Source organism: Dendrobates tinctorius, unplaced genomic scaffold, assembly GCF_039654945.1.
Source record: "Dendrobates tinctorius isolate UK_male_01 unplaced genomic scaffold, ASM3965494v1 ptg000184l, whole genome shotgun sequence".
Lineage (NCBI taxonomy): Eukaryota > Metazoa > Chordata > Amphibia > Anura > Dendrobatidae > Dendrobates > Dendrobates tinctorius.
Window position 1 is genome coordinate 2,715,418 of NW_027361851.1, and position 12,296 is coordinate 2,727,713.

Here is a 12,296-nt window from a genome sequence, read left to right on the forward strand (position 1 = left end):
ATTAAGTCTTGTTTGCCAGAGGGATCAAATACTTATTTTTCACTGCAAAATGCAAATAAATTTATTATACAATGTGATTTTCTGGATTTTATTTTTTATATTCTATGTCTCAATGTTAAAATAAAATTAGAGACTGTACATTTCTTTGTCAGTGGGCAAAATCAGCAAGGGATCAAATGCTTATTTCCCCCACTGTATTTATCTATATATATAAAAATGAATGTGTGTGTATCACCAACCAATCTCGAAGCATCTTTCATTTCACCACAGCTGTTCAAAAGAAGCTGTGATTGGTTGCTATGAGCAACAGTTTTCCTTGCAAACAATCACTAAGCATCTCTCATTTCACCAGAGCTGGTTAAAAGTAGCTGAGCTGTGATTGGTTGCTATGACCAACAGTTTTCCCACTTGACAACACCTCAGCAGACACTGACATGGCGGGAGAAATATAGCATCCCTAGGACCATAAGCTCCCAGCCATTGTTTGCTTCCCTGAAAGGAGCAGAGAGCACATGACAGAAATGAATCCCCCCTCTTGTTCCTATATCCCCATCACATATCCTCCATCCTGTAGGCACATCTTCCCTCTTAAAGGGATCATTGGTATGGAAGTCAGAGCAAATCCATTCAGCGCTTTGGTACTAACCCCAGGGTCTCTTAAAGGGATCTTTGGTATGGAGTTTAGGGCAAATCCACTCTGCGCTTTGGTACTGACCCCAGGCCTTGCTTAAAAGGATCTTAGGTATGGAAGTCAGGGCAAATCCATCCAGTGCTTTAATTCTGACCCCAGGCCTCTCTTTATGGGATTCCCGGTATGGAAGTCAGGGCAATTGCCTTCAAATGCTCTGGTACTGACCCCAGGCTCTCATAAAGGGAAGTTAGGGCAAATCCACTCAGCGCTCTGGTTCTGACCCAAGTCCCCTCTTATAGGGATCCGCGGTACGGAAGTGAGGGAAAATCCACTCTGTGCTTTGGTACTGACCCCAGGCCTCTCTGAAAGGGATCTCCGGTATGGAAATTAGGGTAAATCCCTCAGCGCTCTGATTCTCACCTCAGGCTTCTATTAAAGGGATCATTGGTATGGAAGTCAGGGCAAATCCACTCAGCGCTCTGGTTCTGATGCCAGGCCTCTCTTAAAGGGATCCCCAGTATGGAAGTTAGGCCCGTTCCACTCACCGCTCTGGTTCTGACTCCAGGCTGATGGGATGATGTGGGAGATTAGTGGTAGTTGTCCGGTGGCTCTGGCTGACGGGATGATGTGGGATATTATGGCTAGTTGTCCGGTGGCTGTGGCTGATGGGATGATGTAGGATATTAGGGGTAGTAGTCCAGTGGCTCTGGCTGATGGGATGATGTGGGATATTATAGTGAATGTGGCTATGCGGAGTGGGCGGGGCTCTACACTCAGCTTTATATATATATAGATATAATCATTATAATTTGTTATAACTAACCGTAGTTAGTTACTATGCCCGGGCAGCGCCGGACTCTTCAGCTAGTCTTTATTAATAATTTTGTATTTTAATGTTAGCTTTATAAGCGTTCTTCTTAAAAGCAATAACACAGGGCATTAAATGTTATATAGAAGTGTCTTGCTTTTGTTTTTGAAAGTCTAGTTAATTTGACAGAGCTAGTTTCAAGGACTTCTGCGGAATTCATAATTGACTTCTACAGGAGTAATAATTTATCACTTTGCTATTCCCAATTAAAATACTTTCTTTCCCCAATTAAAATAGCTTCTCTCTTAGGTAATGTAAAGACATTCCTATGTTTCTTATCTCTGTGGTTGTAATAAAAGTGTAACAAACCTGCTGGCATCACTGCATGGCCTCCCATCCCCCGCACATCAACTTACTTACTGCTCCGGGTCATGCTGTGAATTCTGTCTGTTGCCAGTCCTGTGCTCTTTGCCTCTGCTCTCCTGTATGTTTCCTGGCTATGTGTGTATAGGGGGGCGGCGCCAGAACTCTCTGGTTCTTATGCAGTCAGGGTGTACCTGTCTAATCTGTCACCTAGAGCCCTTGACTATTTAGCTCCGCCACAACCACTGAAACATTGCCTGAGCAATGTCTAATCTCAGTTAGTATCTGGCTGCTGAGGAGGCCAGGCCTCGTTCTGTGTATTTCCTCACTCTCTGGAGGAATACTTCTTGTCTTGCCTTGTACCTTGTCTGCCTGCCAGGAGGCTGAATATCCTGGCCCTTGAGTCTTGGTTCCAGTACCTTGTCGGTACTCTGTCCTACCTTAGTCTCCCTTTCTCCTTGTCCGTGGCTTCCTTCCTTGCTGTATCTTTCCTTGTGTCCTCACTGTCTGTGAATCTGCACCCTTGCAGCTCTATCTGTGAATCTGCACCCTTGCAGCTCTGTCTGTGAATCTGCACCCTTGCAGCTCTGTCTGTGAATCTGCACCCTTGCAGCTCTATCTGGGAATCTGCACCCTTGCAACTCTATCTGGGAATCTGCACCCTTGCAGCTCTATCTGCACATCTGCACCCTTGCAGCTCTGCCTGCGCATCTGCACCCTAGCCGCTCTTCCTGCGCATCTGCACCCTAGCCGCTCTGCCTGCGCATCTGCACCCTAGCCGCCCTACCTGCGCATCTGCTCCCTAGCCGCTCTGCCTGCGCATCTGCACCCTAGCCGCTCTGCCTGCGCATCTGCACCCTAGCCGCTCTGCCTGCACGGCTCCCTAGCCGCTCTGCCTGCACGGCTCCTTAGCCGCTCTGCCTGCACGGTTCTCTAGCCGCTCTGCCTGCACGGTTCTCTAGCCGCTCTGCCTGCCCGGCTCCCTTGCCGCCCAGCCTACTCTGCACTCCTGCGGCTCTGCCTACTCCACACTCCTGCCTATATCCATACCTGCACCTCCTCTGTGAACAGGTCCAAATCCTGTTCCAACATACACCACTCCCTCCTGCCTGCACCTGCTGTGTGAACAGGTCCCTAACTGCCCCTTCTCTTACCACGCCAGTCTGTCCTGTGTCTCCAAGCCGTACCCGCCTGTCCTGTGTCTCAGCCTGCTTGTCACTCGCACCTGTCCAGGTGTCCTGTTCCCGAGTGTGATCAGCAGCCACAGCCAGACACCACCCTGGAGTGGCACCCGGCAGCTACCTGCCGCACAAGCCTGACCTCACCATCAGAAGCTCCAGTGAAGACCGAGGTAGCTGCCATAGTCACGCCCCTTCCAGGGTAGTCTGGTTTGTGGCACAGTGGGGCCACAACCCCCTGGCTCGCGCCACTCAGCCAAGGCGCGAGCGTCCGGCAGCTACCTGCCGCACAAGCCTGACCTCACCATCAGAGGCTCCAGTGGAGACCAAGGTAGCTGCCGTAGTTACGCCCCTTCTAGGGTAGTCTGGTTTGTGGCACAGTGGGGCCACAACCCCCTGGCTCGCGCCACACAGCCAAGTCGTGAGCGTGACAAAAAGCTTGTGACTGCACTTCTTAAACTCAGACAAACCCGTACACTAACAGACACCGGTTGTGTCTCCTTGTCTTCGATTGATCGACTCCCAGATTTGATCAAAACTGACAAATGTGTGAAACCTTTTGACTAATGTCAAAGTGGAACTTTCAAAGAATATTAATATTCAAGATTTGTATCTTATTTTCACTGATTTGTACATCCTTTATTACACTCTTTTGCTCAATGAAAGCCAATTACTGTAGTAAAAAAACCCAGATTATATGTTATTGTAGCCATAGTCTTAAAATACTGGTAAAACAAAACCCCTAAAGTATAAACATATTAAATCCCAGCAAAAGTTTATTATTATATCATCTCTGTCAAGTTTCCAGTTTTCAGACTTCAGGTAATTTTCTAATGCTTGCACTGTAAACACTGATTCTTTCTTTCCAGGTACTTCTCTTCAAGCAGTATTTGTGCATATACAGTGTCAGATGAGCATTCTTTTGTAGGTGGTATGGGCTTAGCAAGCTCCAATTCAACATATGTTAAATGTTCCTCCACTAGCTTTGGCTGAAATAAGAGGGAAGGCAGATAAATAAATTGTATATTGCAAACTGTTATGTTAAAAAAAAACATTCAAAGCTCTTTTCACACATTCTTTTTTTCTGCCTGACTTCAATAGTTTTTTTTAACAGTAAGTGAGTGTAGCATGTTGCAGCATTGTACCCTATAAGTATATGGTATAAAGTATATAGCATATCTGGAGGATCAATCTAACAACATTTCATAGCTCCAACAGAAGGCTGCTTACATTGTATAATAATGTATACCGTTGCTTGGACTGGCCATTTGGCAATTCTGGAAAAAGTCATATGGGCTGGTAACAACAGCGGCCGCTCAGTCTCCCGAGAGAAGCACTCCAAAAGTCCCTCCAGTGATTTAATATTTTGATTCCTATGCTGCCACTGTACAGGGATCAACTCCAGCACTGGATCCTACATCCACCCACTCTCTCATATGATGTTCTTTTCCTTCTATTCGCGTTTGTAATCTGAAGGAGGAAGAACGCTCCAGGGTCACACTGACACAGTCAGTCAGCATTACCACTAACTGTGCACAGGCAGCCCAGCAAGAGTTGGCTGAGACTGGCAGCTTCCAAGGACTCAGGAACAGTCAGTAGTTTCTTGTCTTTGCTTCAGTCTGCTAGGAATACAGACTCACAGACCTCTCACATTCTGGTGGGTGAGTAGAGGGCTCTTTTGTGTCTTTGGGGATAAATTGCACATGGGAAGTGAGACAATGAAAGAAAATAAGGTTTGGTACCATATTAGACAGTTGAAAAAAGATTGTTCTCAGTGGGAAAAACAAGATAATCTTGTAGTTACACAAAGTAGCTACACAATGCGGATGACGCTGCCGCTCTATATAACATCACAATAGCTGTAGCTTTGGAATCCGCTGCCCCACTTACACATACCAAAACTCGCAAAATCAACAGACAGCCCTGGCACACCAGCCTGACCAAAGAGCTGAGGCGAGCTTCCAGGGCTGCTGAGCGCAGATGGAAAAGATCCCACTCCAACGAGCATTTCATCGCATTCAAACAGTCCCTCACTACTTTCAAGACCACACTCGCCACAGCTAAACAAACCTACTTCTCATCTCTCATATCCTCCCTGTCTCACAACCCTAAACAGTTATTCAACACCTTCAATTCTCTCCTCCGCCCCCCAGCACCTCCTCCCTCCCCACTCATCTCAGCTGAAGACTTTGCCTCATTTTTCAAGCAGAAAATTGATAACATCAGGGACAGTTTTGGTCAACAACCCCCAGAGCCCTTCCTCCCGACTTCCCAGCCCTCCACCTTCAAAACCAACTTCTCCACCATTACAGAAGATCGACTCTCCACTCTACTCTCAAGATCACATCTCACCACCTGTGCACTCGACCCGATCCCATCCCACTTCATCCCAAACCTCACCACAGTCTTCATCCCAACCCTAACCCATCTCTTCAACCTATCACTAACAACTGGTGTTTTCCCCTCAAGCTTTAAACATGCCTCCATCACACCTATCCTCAAAAAGCCCTCTCTTGACCCATCCTCTGCATCTAGCTATCGCCCTATATCACTTCTCCCATACGCCTCCAAGCTACTGGAACAACACGTCTACCTTGAACTGTCCTCCCATCTCTCTTCTTGCTCCCTCTTCGACCGCTTACAATCTGGCTTCCGGTCACACCACTCCACTGAAACTGCCCTTACTAAGGTCACCAATGACCTCTTAACTGCCAAGAGCAAGCGACACTACTCTGTCCTCCTCCTCCTGGACCTGTCGGCTGCCTTTGACACAGTGGACCATTCCCTATTATTACAGACCCTCTCATCCCTCGGCATCACAGACTTGGCCCTCTCCTGGATCTCATCATACCTAACAGACCGGACATTCAGCGTCTCCCACTCACACACCACCTCCTCACCTCGCCCCCTATCTGTCGGAGTCCCACAAGGTTCAGTCCTAGGGCCCCTGCTGTTCTCTATTTACACCTTTGGCCTGGGACAGCTCATAGAATCTCATGGCTTTCAATATCATCTTTATGCTGATGACACACAGATCTACATCTCTGGACCAGATATCACCTCCCTACTAACCAGAATCCCTCAATGTCTGTCCACTATTTCATCCTTCTTCTCCACTAGATATCTGAAACTCAACATGGACAAAACAGAATTCATCATCTTTCCCCCATCTCACGTGACCCCCCCTACGAACCTATCAATTACAGTAAATGACTGCCCACTCTCCCCAGTCCCACAAGCTCGCTGCCTCGGAGTAATCCTTGATGCTGATCTCTCCTTCAAACCACATATCCAAACCCTTTCCACTTCCTGCCGACTTCAACTCAAAAATATTTCACGCATCCGTTCATTCCTCACCCAAGACTCTGCAAAAACCCTAGTCCATGCCCTCATCATCTCTCGCCTTGACTACTGCAACCTCATGCTCTGCGGCCTCCCCTCAAACACTCTCGCACCCCTCCAATCTATTCTAAACTCTGCTGCCCGGCTAATCCACCTGTCCCCCCGCTATTCCCCAGCTTCTCCCCTCTGTCAATCCCTTCACTGGCTCCCAATTGCCCAGAGACTCCATTACAAAACCCTAACCATGACATACAAAGCCATCCACAACTTGTCTCCTCCATACATCTGTGACCTCGTCTCCCGGTACTTTCCTGCACGCAACCTCCGATCCTCACAAGATCTCCTTCTCTACTCCCCTCTTATCTCCTCTTCCCACAATCGCATACAAGATTTCTCTCGCGCATCACCCCTACTCTGGAACTCTCTACCACAACATATCAGACTCTCACCTACCATCGAAACCTTCAAAAAGAGCCTGAAGACCCACCTCTTCCGACAAGCCTATAACCTGCAGTAACCACCGATCGACCAAACCGCTGCACGACCAGCTCTACCCTCGCCTACTGTATTATCACCCATCCCTTGAAGATTGTGAGCCCTCGCGGGCAGGGTCCTCTCTCCTCCTGTACCAGTTATGACTTGTATTGTTTAAGATTATTGTACTTGTTTTTATGTATACCCCCCTCACATGTAAAGCGCCATGGAATAAATGGCGCTATAACAATAAATAATAATAATAATAATAATAATAATAATAATAATAGTTATGATGCCTTTTAATGGCTAGCAAAAATAAAATAAATGATGTTACAAAGCAGGCTTGAAACTTCTTCATGCATTGTATAGCATCTGAAGAAACAAATGTATACACAAAAAAGAGCAGAGGCAAGAGATAATACATGAACATTTGAATAAACAATCAAACTGAGCTCAGAGAGTGAAACCTTAATTAGATTAAAAAAAATCCCAAAGGTATGAACTATGATATCAACTGGTGTGCATGGAGCATGTAAGCGCATGTACGTTCTGACCACTGAAAAGAAAAAACAAGACAGAATCATAATGATTAAATATCCTGCAGTAAATAAATTAATAGCATAGTGCATGAAAATAATATACGGTACTTAGATAATGTGTTTTTTGAATAAAAAAAAAGTACAAAAGCCATCCCACCACTTCACGGTGACCGTAATGGGGACAGTCCTAGCTGTAATATTAAAAACCTTACCATTTGTCAGGTGACGTGCATGTGGGGAAGGACTGGGCCAAACTAGTGGACACTCAGCCATGGGAGACCACATGAATATAATGCCCAGCTCAAAGAAAGGCAACATCTTTATATGCACATGGTGGAAACAGTCTGAAAAAAGCCCTAAGGTATGAACTAGGATACAAATTGGTGTGTATGCCGCATGTAGGTGCAAGTTCGCACAATGCTGTTTATTTATTTACTGCAGGGTATTCAATCATTATGTTTCTGTCTTTGGTTATACAGTGCCTTGCGAAAGTATTCGGCCCCCTGCAACTTTTCAAACCTTTTCCCACATATCATGCTTCAAACATAAAGATACCAAATGTAAATTTTTGGTGAAGAATCAACAACAAGTGGGACACAATTGCGAACTTGAACGAAATTTATTGATTATTTTAAATTTTTGTTGAAATTCAAAAACTGAATTGTGGGGCGTGCAATATTATTCGGCCCCTTTAACTTAATACTTTGTTGCGCCACCTGTTGCTGCGATTACAGCTGCAAGTCGCTTGGGGTATGTCTCTATCAGTTTTGTACATCGAGAGACTGAAATTCTTGCCCATTCTTCCTTGGCAAACAGCTTGAGCTCAGTGAGGTTTGATGGAGATCGCTTGTGAACAGCAGTTTTCAGTTCTTTCCACAGATTCTCGATTGGATTTAGGTCTGGACTTTGACTTGGTCATTCTAACACCTGGATACGTTTATTTGTGGACCATTCCATTGTAGATTTTGTGTTATGTTTGAGATCATTGTCTTGTTGGAAGACAAATCTCTGTTCCAGTCTTAGGTCTTTTGCAGACTCCAACATGTTTTTTTCAAGAATGGTCCTGTATTTGGCTCCATCCATCTTCCCATCAATTTTAACCATCTTCCCTGTCCCTGCTGAAGAAAAGCAGGCCCAAACCATGATGCTGCCACCACCATGTTTGACAGTGGGGATGGTGTGTTCAGGGTGATGAGCTGTGTTGCCTTTACGCCAAACATATTGTTTGACATTGTTGTCAAAAGGTCGATTTTGGTTTCATCTGACCAGAGCACCTTCTTCCACATGTTTGGTGTGTCTCCCAGGTGGCTTGTTGCAAACTTTAAACAACACTTTTTATGGATATCTTTGAGAAATGGCTTCCTTCTTGCCACTGTTCGATAAAGTCCAGATTTGTGCAGTGTACGACTGATTGTTGTCCTATGGACAGACTGTCCCACCTCAGCTGTAGATCTCTGCAGTTCATCCAGAGCGATCATGGGCCTCTTGGCTGCATCTCTGATCAGTCTTCTCCTTGTTTGAGATGAAAGTTTAGAGGGACGGCCGGGTCTTGGTAGATTTGCAGTGGTATGATACTCCTTCCATTTCAATATGATAACTTGCACAGTGCTCCTTGGGATGTTTAAAGTTTTGGAAATCATTTTGAATCCAAATCCGGCTTTAAACTTCTCCACAACAAGAAACTACTGCCTGTTCCTGAGTCTTTGGAATAGTGTGAAATATAGTGTCCAGGGTAATCTCTAAGTCAGCACACGGAGGTCTGGAAGCAGGGGAGTCATCAGTAGGCGCTGCGCAGAGGGAGTCAACCATCTCCTGTCACCTTTCCCGCCAAGTCTGCCCTGTTCCCGCACTCAGTCCCCCTTAAGTACCCTGTGCCCCCTGCTGTCTGACCAGATGGTTTCTCCCTCCCAGGGGAAATCCCTACTAGCAATGGTGACAGCCCCGATAGTTCCAGTCTTAAAGAACACCGATCATCGCTGATTCTGTCTTGTCTCATCTTCTTACAGTAGAAGTTGTCAAGTTTCATTTGCTATCCCTTTTTTTGTAAAGCGTAAAATCCAAGAAAGAAAAGATTGAGAAGAACAGTGTAGGGGTGACTAACAGCCATCATACAGAGTGAGGGTTACAAGGGGAGCCACTATACAGTGTGGGGCCGTCATACAAAGTTGGGAGCTGTTATTGGGGGCCTTCAAATATAGCGGGGGGCTGCTAAGGGGGGCCTCCAAACAGAATAGAGGCTGCTAAGTGGGGGAGGGAGTTCTACTAAGGGGTACATCAAACGGCGTGGGGACTACAGAGTACAAAGGAAGGTGTCATTCAGGAGCGGGGGTGGCTAAGAGGGGCCATCATACAGTGTTAGGGCCACTAAAGGGGCAATGTCATTACAGTGGGAGCTATAAATGAGACCATAACAGAGTGTGGGCTACAAAAGGGAACCATAATGCAGAATGGGGGCTACTAAGGGAGGCAATCATACATACTGTATTTCATAGATGACTTTTACAGTACACAGTGACTTACTGATTACAGTTTATGGCCTGGATTCATTAAGGCTGATGTTTCATAATATAGTTTCTCCACGTAATGAGTAACAGTTACTACAGTCAGAATGTAACAATCAGGGACTGGAGTAACATTTCTGAAGTAAGAAACGTTGCTGCCTTCAATTAATTTGATAGGCTGGCAAAGCCACGCCAAGTCTCTTCCTCAGTTACATCCATTCCACCGGAGCTGCTTGAAACTTACGTGAACACGCCAAGAGTTGCATAATTTGAGCACATCTACAGTTGTGGCCAAAAGTATTGACACCCCTGCAATTCTGTAAGATAATACTCAGTTTATTCCTGAAAATGATTGCAAACACAAATTCTTTGGTATTATTATCTTCATTTAATTTGTCTTAATTGAAAAAACACAAAAAGAATTGTCCTAAAGCCAAATTGGATATAATTCCACACCAAACATAAAAAAGAGGGTGGACAAAAGTATTGGCACTGTTCAAAAAATCATGTGATGCTTCTCTAATTTGTGTAATTAACAGCACCTGTAACTTACCTGTGGCACCTGTGATAAAACACTCCGGGATCGCCTTTGCTTGGGTCAAAGGTCACGTGCGTTCAGCATGAAACTCAGGCGCACAGCTGGGATTCGGGTATAACTGACACTGGGTCAGGTTTATTAAAGGTGAAAGCAATGCATAAAGGAAATAAAACATAAAACAAATCCTTGCCTGTCCGGCACTAACTAAACAAGGTACAACCTAACTACCAACTGGCGGGCTTCTCCCGTCCAGCCAAACCACAGTTGCAGTGGGCACTGCTTTCACTCACGTGTGTCTCTCACACAGACAGGCTCTCTGTGTTCCCAGGCTGAGACACTCACACAACCACCTGGCATCCTTTTATATCCGCCTCCCATTATTCATTAGTCACCAGGTGAGATACTGACCAGACTAAGCCACATAGGAAAGGTATCTGGGCGAGATATACCTGCCCTCATCCACTATTCCCACATGATTCTCACATATCCCCCCCTCTGCTCAGACCACTCTGGTCGAGCAATGACACCCGCCAAACAGTGCACTCGGGACAGGGCATCTGCATTCCCCATCTGTACCCCTGGGCGGTGCTCCACTGTAAAAGTGTAGGCCTGCAGGGCAAGGAACCACCGGGTCACCCGGCTATTCCGTTCCTTGTGCAAGTGCATCCACTTGAGAGGGGCATGGTCAGTGATCAGCCTGAACTTTCTGCCCACCAGGCAATATTTGAGGGCCTCTAGAGCCCACTTTATGGCTAGGCACTCTTTTTCTACTACCGCATACTTTTGCTCATGTTTATTCAGCTTCCTGCTGAGATAGAGGACTGGGTGTTCCACTCCGTCCCTCACTTGTGACAGTACGGCCCCGATACCAGTATCAGAGGCATCCGTTTGTACCACAAACTCGCTGCGGAAGTCCGGAGTCACCAGTACGGGTTGAGAGCAAAGTGCCCGTTTTAGGCTATGGAAGGCTTCTTCAGCAGCTAAATTCCATTTAATCATGACGGAGTCTTTCCCTTTGGTAAGATCCATCAGGGGGGTAGCGATGGCTGCAAAATTGGGTATGAACTGGCGATAATAGCCGGCGATCCCCAGAAAGGCTTGCACCTGCTTCTTGTTGACAGGTTGCGGCCAGTTCTGAACCGCTTGAATCTTATCAACCTGGGGTTTAACAACACCCCTCCCAATTACATACCCCAAATACCGGGCTTCTTCTAGCCCGATGTGACTTTTTTGGGGTTCACGGTTAGACCTGCCTCCCACAGGTCGTCAATCACAGCTTGTACTTTCTGGAGATGAGTCTCCCAGTCCAAGCTGTAAATGACAATGTCATCCAAATAGGCCGAAGCGTACTGCCTATGTGGCCTTAAGACTCGATCCATCATTCTCTGGAAGGTCGCCGGAGCTCCGTGCAGTCCAAACGGCATATACACATACTGAAATAGACTTTCCGGCGTAGCAAATGCCGTCTTTTCTCTGGCAGCCTCCACCAGAGGGATCTGCCAATACCCCTTTGTTAGGTCTAGGGTTGTAATATACCGGGCTTTTCCTAACCGATCTATTAACTCGTCGACCCGGGGCATAGGGTAGGCATCAAATTTTGAGACCGCATTCAGTTTCCTGAAGTCATTGCAGAACCGGATTGTGCCGTCCGGTTTAGGAATTAACACAATCGGGCTGGACCAAGCACTGTGCGATTCCTCAATGACACCTAACTCTAACACTGCCTTCACTTCTCGGGAAACGGCTTCACGGCGCGCTTCCGGAATTCTGTATGGTTTCACGTGAACTGTGACACCAGGTTCCGTTACGATGTCATGTTTCATTAGCGTAGTCTTCCCGGGTTTTTCTGAGAAAAACTTTTGGTTGTGAAGTAGAAACTGCCTGACCTCAGTCTTTTGCCGCTCTGAGAGAGTCTCTGC

General features: G+C 46.3%; 1 protein-coding gene across 2 annotated transcripts in view; it reads right to left on the minus strand.

The window, feature by feature from the left end:
- Positions 1-3,594: 3,594 nt before the first annotated feature.
- The window catches only part of TMEM273 (transmembrane protein 273), a 322,532-nt gene continuing 313,830 nt past the window's right edge, over positions 3,595-12,296 (minus strand). For both annotated transcript variants that reach the window (XM_073552071.1, XM_073552070.1), the window contains one exon: positions 3,595-3,969. In XM_073552071.1, the coding sequence (XP_073408172.1) occupies positions 3,935-3,969 (35 nt within the window). In that variant the 3' untranslated portion in view covers positions 3,595-3,934. The remainder of the gene's footprint in view (positions 3,970-12,296) is intronic.